General features: G+C 40.4%; 2 protein-coding genes across 11 annotated transcripts in view; both read right to left on the bottom strand.

Annotated features, from left to right (window-relative positions):
- The window catches only part of huwe1 (HECT, UBA and WWE domain containing E3 ubiquitin protein ligase 1), a 42398-nt gene extending 39534 nt beyond the window's left edge, over nucleotides 1-2864 (bottom strand). For 8 of the 10 annotated variants that reach the window (XM_077572288.1, XM_077572332.1, XM_077572253.1 and 5 more), the window contains exon 1: nucleotides 2768-2863. The gene's annotated coding sequence lies outside the window, so the exon portion shown is untranslated. Of the gene's footprint in view, nucleotides 1-2767 lie in introns of all 10 variants that reach the window. The other 2 variants (XM_077572325.1, XM_077572280.1) reach the window with 2 other exon arrangements.
- Nucleotides 2865-4306: 1442 nt separating this feature from the next.
- phf8 (PHD finger protein 8) lies at nucleotides 4307-17856 on the bottom strand. Its single transcript, XM_077581463.1, has 22 exons — nucleotides 17525-17856; nucleotides 16831-17075; nucleotides 15899-15984; nucleotides 15661-15787; nucleotides 14958-15118; nucleotides 14686-14827; nucleotides 13108-13294; nucleotides 12860-13022; nucleotides 12639-12726; nucleotides 12409-12515; nucleotides 12228-12319; nucleotides 12029-12118; nucleotides 11048-11329; nucleotides 10869-10951; nucleotides 10613-10779; nucleotides 10408-10493; nucleotides 7412-7533; nucleotides 6972-7306; nucleotides 6678-6773; nucleotides 6483-6592; nucleotides 6014-6374; nucleotides 4307-5927 (listed from the first exon to the last, which is right to left on the bottom strand). Exons 2-22 carry the CDS (start codon nucleotides 16926-16928, stop codon nucleotides 5839-5841), a joined length of 3072 nt encoding a protein of 1023 aa, XP_077437589.1. The 5' UTR covers nucleotides 16929-17075; nucleotides 17525-17856; the 3' UTR covers nucleotides 4307-5838.
- Between the last annotated feature and the right edge of the window lie 776 nt (nucleotides 17857-18632).

Raw genomic sequence — 18632 nt, 5'->3', positions numbered from 1 at the left:
CATTGACTTGACAATTTGCCAATCACTGGCAAGACCACAAGCATGTCACGGACATAGTGCAAGGAGTCCACAGACTTCGCTGGAACAAATGAGCACCACAACTTAGCATAGACGCCTCCTTTAAATTGTTTTCTTTATAGTATGAGACATAATGGACATTTGTTCTCTGCAGCTGAGTACTACATTGCGGGTCAAATCAGTCATCTAATAAATGGTATTTTGTCTAATCAAATCATGTGTGATTTTTGCCAACATTTGTTTGTACATCTGCAAAATTGGAGTGCAGAATTAAGCTGTGTAGACCCTTGTTTTGGTGTCAAGAAAGATTTTTTTTTTAATGACAATAAAGGTCAATTGACAATATATTACAGAACTTGTGTTATCTTGTGAATTTTCACTATTTGCTGGCCGGCCTGATCCCTATTGCCTGTGAATAGCAGGGGTCAACTGTTAATACATTGTTTACAAAAATAACTTTCCTAAATAAAGATTTTTATGTTAGATTTTATACTGAAGGAAAAAAAGCATAAGATGAAAAAAAAAAAAGGGAAACACAAGTCATATTTTCTTAATGGCTTGAATGCAGCATAACAATGCTGAATATGAAACTCATTGAAACTTCACGTATTATACCATATACCGGTATCATCACAACATCAACATGGCTTATGTAACCACCCAAAATGGCTTAATGATGGATCCTTGTAAAACCATAACACAAACAGGCAAGATATCCACTTAGGGTCACTATCCTCGCCTTCTACACTATGGTATCTGACATTTTTGACAGTGAATCTGTGTGTGAGTGCCCTTCAACCCATTAAGGCCAGGAGTGCATTACCGCATTTCTACCACTAAAGCCGGGAGCGCTCTAGCGCTTTTCGACCTTTAAAGCCGGGAGAGTAGATACGTCATTTTGTTTTTGACCAATTCTTGGGCCTCTTCATGCATCAGAATATACACGAGAGGGTGACGTGGGCCTCGTAGCATGTCTTGGAATTTTATCCAAGCATTCATGGCTGATGCAGAGTCGCAGGAGTTATGAAATAAATGACGGCGTTTGACGATGACGCGGGGGGATTTCAAATCAGTGTAACCAGTCGACGGTGACATATTGTTAAGAAATATGTTTACAAACAATGAGGATGTTGAAAATTTCGACTCGATTCCCGGAGGTTATACAACTGCGCTCCAGTGTTGAAGGTAAATATACCCGCACATGTGACACAGTCTTTAGCTCATTTTCTTAAAAAATATTGAAGGTTTATAATAACGCCACAGGTGTAAGCCCTGAAATGTTTTGGGAATTATGTTTCTGTCTGCGTCAGGAGCTGAGATATCTATATAGTAGGCAATGACAATATTGTTGAATTTGCAGAAAAACTGCAGGTTTTCAGGGGTGAGTCTAAAGTCACTCATACCCATAGGTTTTAGAGGCATGTCTATGTCTTGGCAGGCATTTGAGGTCTTAATGGGTTAAAGGTGGGCCTGGTCTGTTACGTGACATGAAAGTCAGTGATGAACACTAGAATTGACTGGCTGTTAACTGGCCAAACATCAGCTTCTCTGGTGCTGAGCGCCAGCTCAATTGAGGCCATCAACACTTATGTCTCAACACTGTTTTGGCGGCTGTCTATCCTGTGGAGGGATTACAATTAGGCGCAACTAGCGAAGGTTGGCTACATTAAACTCGCTAATGATTACTTTACCATAGCGTGCAGTTGTGTAACTAAGACAGTTGTATTTGAATGTATACACTTTTTGTGGCATTAGTGTTTGGTAGTGTACTGTCAGCATTTTCTAATGTAAAATTGATGTGCCCAGGCTCATGAAATGTTGGGAAACACTGGCTGAGAACTTGCCACTGATTATGATAACAAACTGGGCAAATGACAAATAATGGCGTGTTCAGCAAATTTGCGGTTTAATCAAGTTCATCTCATGGGACGAGCCATTCTTAATTATGTGGCCTACTTTCTCAGTAAGGCATTCTTATTGCAATCAGTCAGTCACGGGAAATTATTGTGGTGTGTTTTTATTTATTTGACCAGAAATGAGTATTAGAGCTTTCATTAAAGCATACTATGATTGTACTAACATACGCAACATAAATGCAACATCGTTTCTTCGGGTCACCAAAGAGTGAAACAGAATAACGTTGCCTGGCTGGTAGAATGATAAAATTCAAATGGTAAGCAGCTCGCTTTTAATCCAAATGTATCGTAACGTGAAACATAGCCGTCTTTATACAGTGCGTTACAGTGATGAACTATTAGCTAAAAAATAATGCCTGTCATCTCGGCACCAGTTATAATGTTTGGGGTTAACTGCTAACGGCTACAGATTACAAAGTCAAATAAGCACCCGGATACCAGTCTGAACATTTATTTTCCCCACCCATTGATCATCTGTGCGTTTGAAGAGAGCGGAGCGATTACTGACCATAAAAAGTGAGTTTGTAGCCGTGACCGGCGCAGACGAAGTTAACATCAGTAGGTGCTAGTCTGTCGCTTGTAGCCTGTAAGTGGCTTGCTAAGCTAGCAACGAAAGCTCGGCACAATGCTGTATCAGTGGGATCATAGCTACATTAAAAATGGCGCTTTAGGCGCTAGAGCCACCGTCTACGAGCCCTTAAAACACCCTTGTGGCCTCTGGGATGAAATAGAGGGAGTTTCTCAACACAACTATTTACAGATAGAAAAAAATATGTTGCCAGCTGCCTTAGAAACCCGCCGCGACAGTAGTCTAAAGAAATATGTGTGCTTACCTCAAATGCGTGTTGCACTCACTTCTCCATCTTGAACTAACAAGTGGGAGGGCATGCATAGATCTCGCGAGAATAGCCGCGTGCTGCTTCTACCAGGGCGGGGCAGGGGGCACTCCCATGAAAAAAAAAAGTCAAAACGCCATTCATTTGATTTCACAACGGTGAATTGTCGAGTTTTTGCTGATTGTACTTACATTTTACCCGAAAATAATAATGACATTTAAATGGTAGCCACTGCCAAGTGGTTTGGTTTTCACGCCACAGTTCTGAGTTTGGATTATGGAATCCCGGCTGTTTCTCCTTTCAAAAACATTCTCCTGACAAAACCTTGCATGTTAGACTTCGCTTTCTTTCCACACTCAAAGAACATCCATGTTAGATAAATTTAACGCTTAGATGGAAAATGCTTTGTCCAAGTGACCTGTGTTCGTTGGGCGGTTAAGCGGGATAGGCTCCAGCTCAGCTAATCAGTAATAAAATATTTGAATGTAAATATTTAGAAAACTGCGACGGCGTATTTGGGCCACGTATAAATATGTACATATATTTTTAGAGAGGGGGCAATATTCCGAGAAAAAAACTCGCAAGAAAAAACTAAATTTGCGACTTTATAAGGTGGCAGACTTGCAAGAAAAAAACTTACGAGAAATACACGTAGAGTAGCTATAGTCTAATCATGTGAGGATTCGTTGGTGGTTAATGGGACACTGTTTATAAAATAAAAAAGGCAGGATGGAGACCGATTCATTCTTAAATTTAAACTTCACTTTCGGATCCCCTATCAGCTGACTAACACTAACCAAACAGATGCTAGAATACTTTAGGTAAATGCAAGTGAATGATGAAGAGCAGCAGATTCGGACACAACTTACTTGTGGAAAAAAAAAGCCAAAATGTATGAAAGTGTAAATAATAATTCTGTAAACATAAATGTACAAGTAAATATACATTTTAACAAATTAACTTAAATGCTTGATCGTCCGGGTGTGGACTTTCGCAAAACGAGGCGACTTTGTCGCTGGCCAGTGGCCGTACACGCTTCAAAGAGCGAATGCTTAACATCATATGGTTAATCTCTGCTAAAGCAATTACTATCGCCTTATTTGGAAACCCGACCGAAAAGTCTTGGCACAAACAGTCTAGTAGTACGCTACGTGTAATTCTCGTAAATTTCTGAGTTTTTTTTCTCGCTAATCTGCCACTTTGCAAAGCTGCAAATTTGCCACTTTAAAAAGGCGCAAATTTACGATTTATCTCGCAAATTTGCGGCATAATAAAACGCCAAATTTGCGATTTTTTTTTTTCTTGAAATATTGCCCCCCACCCTCTAAAATATATATTTATACGTGGCCCCAATACGCCGTACTCTTAAAAAATATATATATATTTATACGGGGCCCCAATACGCCGTCGTAGAAAACACATCTAAGTGTGGTGGCACTAATACATGTTGGCCCTAAAACCAATAAATAACAGCACTGATGTGATCAGCTCTCATAATAACTGTCTCCAATAGATGGAACGCACAAAAACAATCACTTGATATTTGAAAAAAATCTAGTTATAATTTCTTTTCCAAGTCGTAAATAAAGCATGTTTATAACAGTACACAAAAAACACAGCAGTGAATGGATATCTATGATTAATAATCAACTAAACGTGGAGGAAACAAAATGGACTAATTTCCCCGTACACTTCAAATGTTACACGGGAAGACATGACTAAATATGACAATTACTGCATACAAATATAAAAACAACTATTTCAAAAATACAGCAATGTGTCATGTACAACGATAAGAAAGGTTCCAATTCTTCTGCACTATAAAAACAAAATTACAACATATATTTACATAAGTTGATCATTCACGTTTTCACTTGGTACATCAACATTTTTGCAGACATTCTGTTTCTCATACATTCTGTGGAATGAATGCTAAAGCTAAGCAGGAATTACAGTGGATACAAAAAGAAAGACTAAATAAAGTACATCATGGCCACTATGAAGCATGGTGGTGGTACGTAAATTTATTAATTGCTGTTGCTCTTCTAGAAACTGTTAACGGGGCTTAAACATTTCCAAATGACTTCACTGGAGCAAAAACTCAAATACTGAAGATGCATATTACCTATTTACCATGTCGGTGTAGAGTAAGCAAGATGTATCCTGCCAAATGTTTACCCAGAACAATAAACTAAAAGCTAAGTTCTGACGTTTCATCATTTATTTTTTATGGGAAAAAAAAAACAAACTTTTTTTTTTATATCCACTGCAAATCATCTTTTGTCTTTGCTCTTCCAATCTAGCTATATACACATCACAGATATTACATATGTACACTTAACAGATGTAAAAATATGAAAAGATTTCAAACAAAATAAATGTTACCAGTTTTGTACTGCGCTTGAGAAAGACAGTAGGGACCAAGAAGAATGACAGTCAGGTGGAAAGAGTATAAGCAAATAGGCTAAAATTGATAAAAGATTGCCTTTTAAAATAAATTAAATTACAATAAATATAAGTGTAAAAAGTAAATTGTCGGTCTTACTTTTTTTTTTAGACCAATCTATTAACAAAATGTTTAATAAGCAACAGTGATTTTAACACTGAACTTTTAGCAAAACTGTAGAGATTGATGTCTTCAAAAGTCCCATTATAAAACTAAGTTCATTTGAGGTAAAAATTAGGCTTAAAAAACAAATTTAAACAATACATTGTGTCTGCATTGGAATTACATTTTAAGTGACAAAGACGTCATTTTCTTTCCCTCTAAAAATGTGATTTGAGAAGCCCATTGTTCTAGTCCACTTTACGTGGCCTTTAGAGTAATTAAGTGAGAGGTGTGCTTGTGTGTACCGTCATGCAGAGACAGTAGTGGAGTGCTAAATCAGTTGCTAACTAGCTTGGGCAAGAGATGGACAAACTAACAACACATGAATACATCTGTAAACAACTTCTTAAGTATAAAATATAGATAACTATAATTACCTCCCTTCAATAATATACTGTATTTCCCCCCCGCCGCAAAACAAGTATTCCTAACTCAGGTCTTCAGCTGCAGTTCGATTCCATCACAAAAGAAGTTTGCCGTTGCGGTGAATCTTCAAAATTTTTCCAAGTCTCTGTTTTGCTGTTGCAAGTCCTTTCTTTGGACGTTTCCCTGAATTCCAAAGATGCACACATAGAGCACACATGAGGATAAGCGACAACGATACGGAATTGTGTCGTTTCACTCTCTATTCTTACCTTGACCGACTCCTGCCGTGCCTTGACTGGCAAGCCCTGAAGGCGACGCACCAGAGAGCGAGCTGCTATTTTGCGGCGACAAGGACGGTCGGCGTGACGTAAGGAATACCCCAGGGGCCATAGCTCCACCCCCTCTAGGGCCACCAGGGCCAAAAGGTCCTGGCCCCGCTGTGTATTCATGGTCCAGTAGACTGGCGGAAAAGTAATCCGTCCTCCTCTGTGGGCTGAAGTCTGGTGCCGACTCGGGAACGTGCGGTGGCGAGGGCGGAGCATGCTCTGTATGAACCGGAGGCGGGCTCGCAACAGGGACAGGAGGACGCACCTTTTTGGTGTACTTCCTTTTAGCAGGCTTTTGCTGCTCCTGAATGAGAGGCGGGAAAGAAATGTTATGTTTTAAAAGCAGTAAAATATGCTGCCGCTCAGCAACCTTCACAGTGAAGCTTTATCTCGCCATTGTTTCCGCACTCACCTGCTGGGCTAACTTGGCTGCAGCTGCTGCCAGGCCCGTTTCCACGGACGCCACTCGAGCTCCATCTCTGGCTGGACGTTCCTGTTTTGGAAGTGTAGGCATCACCCTGGCTGTGAAATCAAGAGAGGGTAGAGATTAGTAGAAGTCAAAGGATTAAAATTCAAAATGCAAACTTGAGGTCAACTCTGCCCTCACCTTTCGGGCTCCAAGGTGTGTCATCCCAGTTTTTCTTCCGCTTCATCTTAGCCTTGTTAGCATGGTCCTCTTCATCAGACTCCAGCGACGGATACACTTAGAAGAACGATCAATGAAGCCAGAAATTTAGTGGAAGCAAATGTGAATTACTGTAAAATGAATACAGACCCACCAGCTATAGGTGAAAATTTATGATAGAGACATTTAAAAAAACATTTTGAATAGTTTTAGTCTCCAATGATTTAGCAGGGCCAGAATATAGTGGGGGAACACCGTTTGTCGTCATTTGCTTACCATATTCTGAATCTTTAAAACATGTTCCCAGCGTCTCTTGCTCATCTGGGCTGTCGTCTTCGCTAAGATGCCGTGCTGGACGCTTAATGGGACGCTTTCCAGGACGCCGGACAACAGCTTTTTTCTCTGAGGTCTTTTTGACCCCCCCAGTCACCCACACAGCTCTGCTGCCTTTCCCCTTTACTTTTCCCAATCCCTCGGTCAGCCCTCCAGAGATCGACAAGGGGGACGAGGAGGACGATGACGACGACGATGACGAGGAGGAAGGTGGATTAGCCATGGAGAGCATGCCCTGAATGGCATCGCGAGTACTGGGAGAGGCCGGTGCTTCCTCACTGGGTGAGAAAGAAAAAAAAAGGCAATCACCTCAAAGTAGAGGTTAGGGACATGATTAAAAATGTTGCATATAAAACGAAGACAGTGGGCCAAAGTATTCCAACCTTAGTGCAGAGGAGTCCAAGCCTGCCACCTGCTTGCTGGCCTTCAGTAAGTCTAGGATGCCCCCTGCGCCACCCTTCACACCGTGAGCAGCCAGTGCCTCTTCATCTGTGGTGTAATCCTCCTGAGGACATGTGCACAAACATGCTTAATTGAAGATTGGAACTTTAACAAGTCTACCTCTGAAGGACTATGCTTGACAAACTGGTCGGGGCAAACATGGCTACATATTATAAATGTGTTCTTAAAAAAAAAACTGCGTAAGCAGTCATCAAAAAAAGCTTGTCAAAAATACACTAGAGCTAACTAAGCAGTAAGACTGTGATGACTAATATGCGTTACATCAGCAACATTCACTTTGTTTTGGAAACAACCATATATCTGTTTAATGCTTCAAGCGCTTGTTTTTCTCCTGACAGTTTTTGTTTTTATACCTCAACTGGTTCTTGTTAGGGGTGCACCGATCACAATTTTCTGTCCGATCACCGATTTTTTTTTTTTAAAAGTCTGACATGCCGATCCCGATTTTTTTCATTACAAGCAACATATACCTTCAGTGTTCCAATCTTATTTTATTGGAAAACATTGAACAATATCAGTGAAATACAGACGCTCCCCTACTTACGAACATTCGAGTTACGAACAACGGTGCATACGAACATTTCTGCGCGTACAGTATGTCGAAAAATGTTCGGAAGGAGATGCTGTAAGTTAGATTTTGTATTGCGCGTAGTGCTTCTTTCCGCCGCTAATACCGACGCTTGGCGCTGTGAGAGCTCATTGGAGGCTCAGCAACGTGTCGAGGAGGAGGAGGAAGAAACGCCGGTCCCCATGAAGCAGGAAATAACTTTTGAAACCGATTCCAGCGACGACGAAGAATCTCTCATGATATAAAATCCTCCTCTTCCTCCTCCTCCATCATCTCCTTAAGCATCGAGTACATCTTCCAAAAGTAAATTAAACTTCATTTTATTTATCTTATTACGTACGTACATGTACATACTGTGTGTGTCTCTCTCTCTCTAACATACGTAGTACAGTACTGTACGTATTCTCTCCATTTTTTTAAAAGTTTTTTTCAGTACAAACCAATGCAGGTTACTTATACAAGCCTTAAACATACTTATATAAACCTTCAGTATACTTATATAGGCTTTAAACATAAATTATAATACAAAATATAGCACTGAAGCAACTTACGAACAAATTCACCTTACGAACGATCGTCCGTAACGTAACTCGTTCGTAAGGTGGGGAGCGTCTGTAATACAAATGGGTTGTTTTAACTGCACACGAAATATCTCAAATAAAAAAGAAAATCCTATTAGTCATCTCAGCAGAACAAGACAGTGGCTGACTTTTTCAGACCTCTGAGAAGGAAGATGGGCTTGGTGGAGAAGATCAGTTTATTTTTAAGGGATCGGCCGATCACAGATCTTCCAAAATTAAGGAAATCGGGGCTGATAAATCAGCAGGTTGATCGATCGGTGCACCCATAGTTCTTCTGCACACTAATTTACCAAAAACATTCCTACGATTTTGTGAAAACATGGCCTTTATTAATACATACGTTCATTTGAATTTTATAGCATAGTCTGGAGCCTCGAGTTACGAGTTTGATTTGCTTCACGAGCATGTAAAAGACACAAGATATTTTTGACGGACCATCGACGACATGGCGCAGCGAAATTGAGATGAATGTCTTGTTGGCGGCCGCTCTGCATTTGGCAAGTGTAGCCAAGTCAAGCCAGCCACCACAACAGTTAGTTGTTCATAGGATATTATCCAATGCACCGTTAGGGTCAACTACAAAATTAAAGCCTACCAAGTGATACTGTACATGGATATTGATGCCTTATTTGGATTTTATTTAGAAGTTGGTCCTTGGAAGTTGGGATGCAACAAAATGGAAATGGTCGGCCGAAAATGAAAAATGCTTGGCTGCATTTGATATAATTAATTAAAAATGATAATATTGTTATAAAATATTTATTTAACACTGGCATTTTACCCAAGCACAATATAAATTGAAATGTGTCCACACCGCAGACATGTTGGCTAATGGTACATGTAGTTCGCACAGGCGGGGACGGATGCGTGCGGCAGGACAAGGTGCGACGCACTTATAACCGGCTCATTCACATATTCACCAACATTTAAAAATAAATAAATACATTTGTTCGCACCAGCTAATCGGCTTCGGGAACGAACGGCAAAGTCACACACAGCGTCCTGTACAGGTCTGCCACCACCTGGAGATAGCGTTAAGTGTTTCCGTGTTTAAAACGGTTGATAGCAATAGTGCTAGCATTAGCCAAAGAATTTAGCACGGCTACCGGGATGCCGGTGAAAAAGTGGAAGCGTTTGAAAATTTAAAAAAAGGGGGGGAAGGTGCTGCGGGAGAAAGAGTGTCTCACCTGTACTGCAGTACACGGGCAGTTCTGTCTTTTTTCAACCCACTTAAATGTTGTACACCAAGCGATGCCCCTCTCCTCCGGTGTGCGCAATGAACCCGGAGCTGCTGCTGCCGACCGGTGCAAACTCACGCAGTGAAAAGCCAGCAAGAAGAAAAGGTGGACACTCACCCCCGCGTTCGCTGTTTAATTCAAACAGACGCTTGCAGCGGTTTTTTGCTTGTGTCACCTCGACATCCTATTTCGGCCATATTCTTTCGGCTTTAATTTTATTTCGGCCGAATGCCGAGAATGGCAAAATTAGGCATTTTCAGCCGAAAATTTTCGGTGGCTGAATAGTCGGTGCATTACTGCTTGGAAGCAATTGTGGCAGCTGACTGGCTTCACCGCAGCGACGCTGCAATATGCTTAGTCCGTAAACATGCACTGACTCAGTTGGATATGGCACGCACATGCCGATTTTAGTGCGTGTGCACCGTTAAAATAATAAATTGGCCGTACAAAAGCTTGTATTTAGAAAAATTCAAGTCAGGTCACCAATATATCAAGACACCACATTTCTGGTCGACCCAAATTGCTCTTACCTCGATGTCAAAGTCGACCTCTCCTGGCTCCCGGATACGATTTGGGTCGGAGCAAGGCTTGGCTCTGGGCAGCTTCCTCGGAAGACCTGAAAGTATATTTTGATGCACCACATGTCACTGAGCGACATACATATTTAAATACTGCACAATTATATATATTTTGCTATATTATACTAACGATAGTGCATTCACATCTTTTTCTCACCACTGAATTTCTTCTTCTTGCTGGATCCAGCAAGCTTGCGGCGTGGAGGCGGGGTCTCATCTATTTGGAGTTCATCCTCTGATTCCAGGTCAGAGAGACTGGATCCCTCCATAGCAAGGTGCTGGTATTTGGCAGCTCCTCCGGCACCATTGCTGCCCGCTTTCTTGCTAGAGTTGAACAAATAACCAGTTGGAACCTCAGCGTTTGGTGAGAGCAGGAGATCATGAACACAGATACGAGTCGCAAAGATTATTACCCTTTAATTTTCCCATTGGTCAGCACAAGTTTCAGCTTGCTTTTGTTTATCTTTCCTTCAAAGTTCTCCAAAGGCAGCTCCAACTGAAGAGATGGAAAGTTTCAAAAAAGTTTTTTTAAAAAAAAAAGAAGATATTTCTAATTATTAAATGTTTTAAATGCCATCTTTATTCTGTGTACCTTGTTCTTGCTTCTGGACTTGCCAGGTTGGAATTTTTTCAGTGTATGCTTGGTGTGGATCTCAAGCAGGTCTAACTCTCCTGCTTCTGCCTTAAGGAGACCTTTTTGGTTTTTCTTCTTGGGTCCTGGTGGCTCGAGACCAGCAATGACATCCTTGGGTTTTAAGCCTTTTTTCTTTCCAGGTGGGCGTCCTGAATTCTGAGAGGTGGTCAAAGGGGCTTTTGAGAGCGGCGAGCCAGGAAATTGAGGTCCAGTGCGGCCAATGTTTTGTTGGAAAATGTCCTATTAGCAAATAAGGTCATCTTATAACATAAATACAGCTGAAAACATTCAGCTATACAGGACTAAATATATTGTACAAAATAAAATTTTAATCGGTTAACTGCTCATTCCACGTCATAAAATGTGCATGCCTATGCACAGGGATGTGATTTGACCAAAGTGAAATTATCTGAAAATTTAGCCGGGGGTCTGGGGGCTGCCGGCCCCCCGGAGCTCATGAGTTTTCCGTGTTTTTAAGTACTTTCAATGCACTCACATGACAAAGAAATAGACAAAACAACAGCATAAATTTTCAATGTATATTAAACTATCCCATATAAAATGGCAGTTTTAGTCAACTCAAAATCAGTCACATTCAAAAACATTGGACTGCCTTTGCTTTTAAAAACTATCACTGAGAATATCATCATATCTAACTAATGTGATTACTAAGTTAATAATGTTGAAGAGTTCAAATTTCATGAACAAATAATTGTATCATGACCAAATAAAAAAGTAACTCATATTAGAACATACCACAAATGTCTTTGTTATAGCAGAAGATGTTATCTGTCGGAGTCATGTGCATACACAATGAACTACTAAAAAAAACAAAAAAAAAAAACGGAAATTTTAATTTTTGGAGATAAAAAGAGCGGAATTCCGCGAATTAGCGGAAAAATCACATCCCTGTATGCATTACGCCATTTGTTTAGTTACCTCAACCAGCCGTATCTCCTTAGCAAGATCCTTCACCAGTATCTGAGTATTGATGGTTTCTGGAATTTCCGCTTCATGATCGCCCAGCGCCTGCGGGTAACAAGGTACAGTAATCAACTTGGATTGGGGGATAGTTTCACTTGTAACGTAATCTGCAAAATCATACCACTTATGAGTCATATCATTTAAATAATGTTACCTCTTTCCTGGTCCAGGTGCGGAAGGCATTATTTAGTGCTTTTGCCCCGTGAACCAGGTAAGTGGCTGGGTGTCTGCGATTTTCTCTCAAACCTGCGAGACACAACATTGCACGCTTACAAAACCAAACATCATAAAAAACAATAATAATGGTGCACAAATGATGGACATTTAAATATTACCTCTGAAGGTATCAAGAAGGTGCTTCCCAACATACCAGCATACTGTTTCAAAGTTGGGAAACTTAAATAACTCTGCTGTGCTCAACCGCTTCTCTATTTCATAAGCCCTAAAATATAAGCAGAAGAATACATGCTTATTACATTACTCATCCCTGTGCCTGGTCTAGTTTTTAGAGGGTATTTGTCCATTAACAGTGTATGTGAATGACAAAGGTTTTGAGGAAACTAACCGGAGTTGCATGTCAATATTAAGACTATGCAAAAAGTTTCCTCCAAAGGCCAGACAGTCCACTGGAGTCAACACTGAATGAATCCAACCTGGAACAAACACACATTATTAATTCTGTTTCACAATGGCAAAGGAAATGTAGTTTCTTTATTGAATATAGTCAAAAAGAAAGCGCAAGAGCGAGAGACATATTATAAAAGTTAACGAGTAATTTGCTCTTGCCTGTTGGAATGAACAAAGTGTTTCCTTGTTTGACGGAGCACTTGTAACACATGTCAACCTGGTCTCCAAAGAACATCTCGTTCTGATTGGACGAGGAATTCCACCGCTCAAAAAGTGCCAGGTTGGCGGGTGTGGGGGATATTAGGTAGAATATTTTCTCCCCCTGAATGAACAGGACAATTCAAGGATCTTGAAATTCAAACAAATTTAAATAATTGAAAATGTTAACTCAGTATTTTTGTCCTCACCCGTAAAACGTGATACCAAACGGAGGTGCCTCCAAAGTCAATGTGAAAGTCTGTGTAACTATCTTTTACTCCCATGAGGCAGTACTTCTGCACATTGGGCCGCTCAAACACAGACTCCTCAGGCCAGAGGTTCTCCACCCATGACAGCTTCCTCACAATCTTCGGCGTCTCCACCAGGTTGGAAAGCCTTTAAAATAAAAAAAACAAAACAAGAAAGGACCCTGGTGAAAGGCAATCAGTCAATACGGCTGCATTGCCAAAAACATAGTGACAATTTATAGCACTGACTAAACGCCTTTTCACTTTCGGTATTCACCCCAGGGCAGAGATGACACTTGCCTATATTCCAGTGTTTCTCTATTCCATAGGTGTCAAACTCCGGTCCTGGAGGGCTGCAGTCCAGCAGGTTTTGGAGGTTTCCCTCTTCCAACACAAGCTGATTCCAATCAGCAGGATCGTTATCAGGCTTATGCAGAGCTTGCTGATGAGCTGATCATATATCAGCTGTGTTGGAGAAGGGAAACATCCCAAACCTGCAGGAATGCGGGCCCTCCAGGACCGGAGTTTGACACCTATGCTCTATTATTTGAAATTACACCTCCGTAGGAAGAAGAAAAATATTTTGTCCCCCACCAAAATTCTCCACTACAACTATAAATATTATCATTTGTCTATAAAGTTGTTGTCAGTGTGTGACAGACGCGTCTTCCTTCCTTAGCATTTTAGCCAAAGTCCAGCCGCCTCGCCTTCAATTGCGGGTTTGATAACTTTGACAAAAGTGACAATCAGAAATACAGTAGTCCGGTAAGTCTTAGGGACACACTTGCCTACTACGCCTAGTGTAATTAACTCTTTGACTGCCAGACGTTTTCAGAAACGGGTTGTCCCCAGTGCCAGCCGATTTGAAGCATTTTGACTGATCTTTCAAGGTCCATAGAAAATTATGTGTTTGGACTATGGAAACACACATACTACCAAATGAAAGATTGGACTCTCATCTTTCATCAGAAAAAAAAGTTTGTTTCTACCTTATTCCGTTTTTCAGTAATCAACAATAGAAAATGGTTAGTTTCACCTCTATTTTGAAACAAACGTCTTTTAACGTCTTTGGCACTCCTCCATAGGATTTTACTAAACGTTATTTAACGTTTTTGGCAGTCAAAGAGTTAACAGCGCCAACAATTGTATTTCTCTGATTTCACGAGTGCTAAACACGTGAAAAGTGTTGAAGGAAGTATGCAGGGGATGGAGTCGAGGTCTGTCAGGAGCACCAAGTGAGAAACGGTGGCAGTTGTATAACATTTGTATGTGGATGATGCAACATGCAAACATGGAGTTGGACAGTTTTCTGATGTAAATCAATCATTAAACATGTGTTTTAATGTGTAGAATTATAAACTGAAGATATATAAAAATGAGTCTGTTTTTTTTTCTATTGGTGGTGTGCCTCGAGATTTTGTCAATGAAAAAAAGTGTGCCGTGGCTCATAAAAGGTTGAGAAACACTGATGTAGTGGATACGCAACTACACTTTATTCTAGTACAGCGGGGGAAAGAAGAAGAAGCTAAGTTTAAAAACCTGGTTTCTGAGAACTCCAGGCTGATGACATTTAGTACTCGGTCTCTGTTGGGGCTGTTGTAGTACTCAGCAAAGTCACCGAGTCGCATTTTCAGGTCACTCTGGCGAGAAACGTCAATCACATCAATCTCCTTGTCTGAACCTGCAGGAGCAATTAACACAATTAGGACTTTGTTCTTGTTGAGCTGTACGCACACACAAAAAATAAATAAAAAATTGCATACGCTTTAGTCTGATTCCAAGTAAGAGTGTATGGGGAAGGTGTGAATTACCAATGTAGTGTTCGACATCGCTGACACAGAACGATGCTGGCGGCAGAGTCATGCCGAGCCCGTCTCGCCTTAAAACCATGACTGGAACGCTGAAAGAATGCTCCTCAAGAAACTCCACTGTGAGTTGGGCCCCTGACGGCTTCAGCAGCACTTCATCCGCACTGGCAATGACACACAAAAACATGCACGAGTCGAACGTTTTTTTTAGCTCGTCTCTTTTGACGTCACACGGTGTGTTTAAATTTTTTTTAAATAAAAATGACCTAACAACAGGGACTGTTTACAAACATTACAGTTTAACTGCTGAAGTGAGTGGTCCTGAAGTTCGCCTCAAATATTCTCAATATACTTTTTCTACCATGGCCTGTATTGTGGTGATTATTTGTTGTGTACAATAAAATTGTTCCTCTCCCTTTATAATTAAAAAAATGAGGCTTTAAAATGTTCACTATATGATGCAACTGTCGTCTTTTTTCAGGGCCGATATAGATTATTGGTCAAGTACCCAAATTACATTAAAATAAGGCCTGTCATATTTACTTATAAAAAAGTCATTAGAAATCTGTATTATTTTGGTCTGTGTGTACATAATCAACACATGACAGCACCTTATTTTCAGGTCTACTTTTGTTCACAAAGACCTTTCCTTGTGAATTTCACTCTCCACGTATGCCAGGGCGTATTTTTCCATGGAGAAATCTACCTGGGAAACGTGCGACTCCGTAGCTCCCTCACAAACTGGGGGCTGCCCGTCTTCACCGAACGGCTGGGGGCTCTTGGCCCGGCAGCGGCTCCATCTGCCTGCTTGTTGCCTCCACGACGTTTACGCACTGCGAACAAAAGAGACGAGAGCCCGAATATTATGGCAAGCATCCGCATCACTGTATGCCACAGTTCAACACTTCCATTTCTATGTGGCAGAAAAGGAATGTTTTACTTACTGACAGATGGTCCATGAGTGAGCTGACAATTGGGGCAGTGATAGAGATCAATCTCTGTTGCTTTCTCCTCCTCTACTCCCACACAGCTTATAAAACAAGCAAAAAAAGAAAAATCAGAAATAGGGTTGTACTGTGCACTACTGCAATACCTCACTGTCAAAAACAATTAGACAACCCTTTTTTTTGTAAGTGGTCAGGATATTTGGGGGCAGATTACTGATTAGAGAGTTTAAAAAAGTAAAAACATCACTGATCCAATCGCAAAATGCCGCAAATACATAACTTATCTAATTACTGCATATACTTGTGCACTGTTGACAGAGTATCAACAAATGTGTTTTGAAGCACTTTTGCCAATATTTACCAATCTTTGCCATGCCTCAAGGAAGGAAAGGGGAGGGGGAGGAGTGTGATTTGAACATGAAATTCATTTGGCAACAAACGAGCAAAACTTGATATTTAGGAACAATGTAGTTGCTTTCTAAACTTGCAATACATAAAATTACAACTACTGTAAATATATTAGTTGGTCAAAATTCAAGGAAAAAGCTGTGGATTTATGAGCAACAGCTGCATGGCAGTGTTAAGTGCGACAGTGACATAGTATAATAAAACTGTATAATTGTAGATAATGTAATGGAGTTAACAGAGTTACGCTCTCTAAAATGTGCATCTGTAGGGCACGTGTCACCAACTCCGGTGCTCGAGGGCATGTTTTAGATGTTTCCCTCCTCCATCACAACTGATTCAAATGATCAGCATCATTAACAGGCTTCTGCAGAGCTTGCTGATAAGCTGATCATTTAAATCAGGCGCGTTGAAGTGGGGAAATATCTAAAACATGCAGGGTAGGGGCTTTCAAGGGCCAGAGTTGGTGAATAATGAGATAAATATGATCATGACAGAAAATAAACTTTTTGAAAAACACTTACCTTCCATGGAACCAGTCTTGACAAATGTCACACTCGATCATGAAGCGAGTCACATCATATGGCAGGCGACATAAGCAGTACACTGGTACAGAAGCCATACTAAATGTGTGTGTATAGTATTTGGGAGAAGCTATAATTTATTCTCAAATTACTAATTGGAATTCTTATATAATTCCTAATATTTCTGTACTGTTATTTCGTTTAACCTGGTGAAGACACACATCCACTTGGGTGCACCAAGAGAGCTGAAATACACAAACAGAAAAAAATATGTATCTGTGTTACATAAATACTATAATAGTGATGGGGTGGCCACATAGCAAGTATGTTTGAACAAAGAAGTCTTTTAACATGTTATAACATTACAGCTGTCATGAGTTTAGTTATGGAACTGCAAACTGTCATTGTGTTGTATCGTAAAATTCAACATTTGACTACATAATCCTGATGTTAATGCGTCCACAGTAAATCCAAAATATACTCCTGTTATTTGTAAACATACTCGAGATCTGAACGTTGTGATGCTAGCTAGCTACGTTAGCTAGCGATGTAGCTAATCTAGTCAACATTTGTCAAATCTATGCAAAAAAAATCCCAATCCCAACGACCATCTAACTATCCGCTTCGTCTGCACAAGTGAAGACAAACGCTAGCTGCTGTTTCAACAAAGCTCGAGTGCTGTTTAGAAACTCACCGGAATGGCGCTGCAAGCGAGGCCAAGCATTCAATGGCCGCCGCCGCCGCCGCCGTAGTAGTAGTAGTTATAGTTGACAATCCCTACGCGAGATCCGGGAAGCTGCGGCCTTAGCATGTAACGGAGTGGGCTAGTAAGAGTTTACTTCGCCACATTTTTATTTAGCGACTATGAAACGCCCGAACAGAAACGTCACTACGCATCCACAATGGGAATTTGGAAGCGACCCGAAACAACACTTTAGCTACAAATGACAGCGTAGTTAAAATGTACTGACGCCATTTTCAAAGACAACAGCGTCACCGTTGTTCATCACTGTTAACATGAGCGCGGACAATAAAGTTATCAAAATTCAACCAACCCTTCGCAGGGGGAAGGTGGGGTCAGTTGAAATAGTAAATAAACAACGAAAGCCACTCGGAAAATATAAACACTTAAGTCGTAAGTTTATTTAAATATACAGAATACACAAAATGTCCACTTAATTATTTAAATTATAGTTGTATTGATATAAAATTTAACTGTAGCTGTCGCAAAGCCAACTCAAATATTGTCACCCTCCTAAAATAAATGGTATAAATATGTTTTTTCTTTTCAGAAAACACGAAAAACGGAATCAAAAACTTATCAGTGTTATTGTTATATAGTTTTAGCTTATTATAGTTATATTTCAGGTGTAGAAATTAATTGAATGATGTATTAAACTAAGGATTTAGCCAATTTCCTGAGATGTTGAAGGTCGGGGTGGGGGGGATACGACTAGGGCCAAAATTGTATGAGGGTGCCTTCAAACGGTTCCATCGATCCATTATCGGAATGGCGTATCCTCATGAGGGTCACTTAAAATATTTTTTCACACATTGTAATAGTAGTAGTAGCAGTGGACCTCTTTAGGTAAACTGTTATTATTGTGTTTGTTGTATGAAGGCAACAGGAGAGGAGGGGTAGGGGAGCACTTATAGATGTGAATTGTACCTTCTGCCATCTAGTGGAAGAGCATTTATTTTTTCTGTCTATCACTACATGTCACTGGCATAGACAGGTGAAAAATATATGTTATTTGTAGTAAACAAATTAAAATGACAAATAAATGGAAGAAAAAGTGAAC

This window comes from Vanacampus margaritifer, chromosome 1 (genome assembly GCF_051991255.1).
Source record: "Vanacampus margaritifer isolate UIUO_Vmar chromosome 1, RoL_Vmar_1.0, whole genome shotgun sequence".
NCBI lineage: Eukaryota > Metazoa > Chordata > Actinopteri > Syngnathiformes > Syngnathidae > Vanacampus > Vanacampus margaritifer.
Note: the sequence above shows the minus strand (reverse complement) of the source record. Positions and strands in the feature narration are given on the sequence as shown.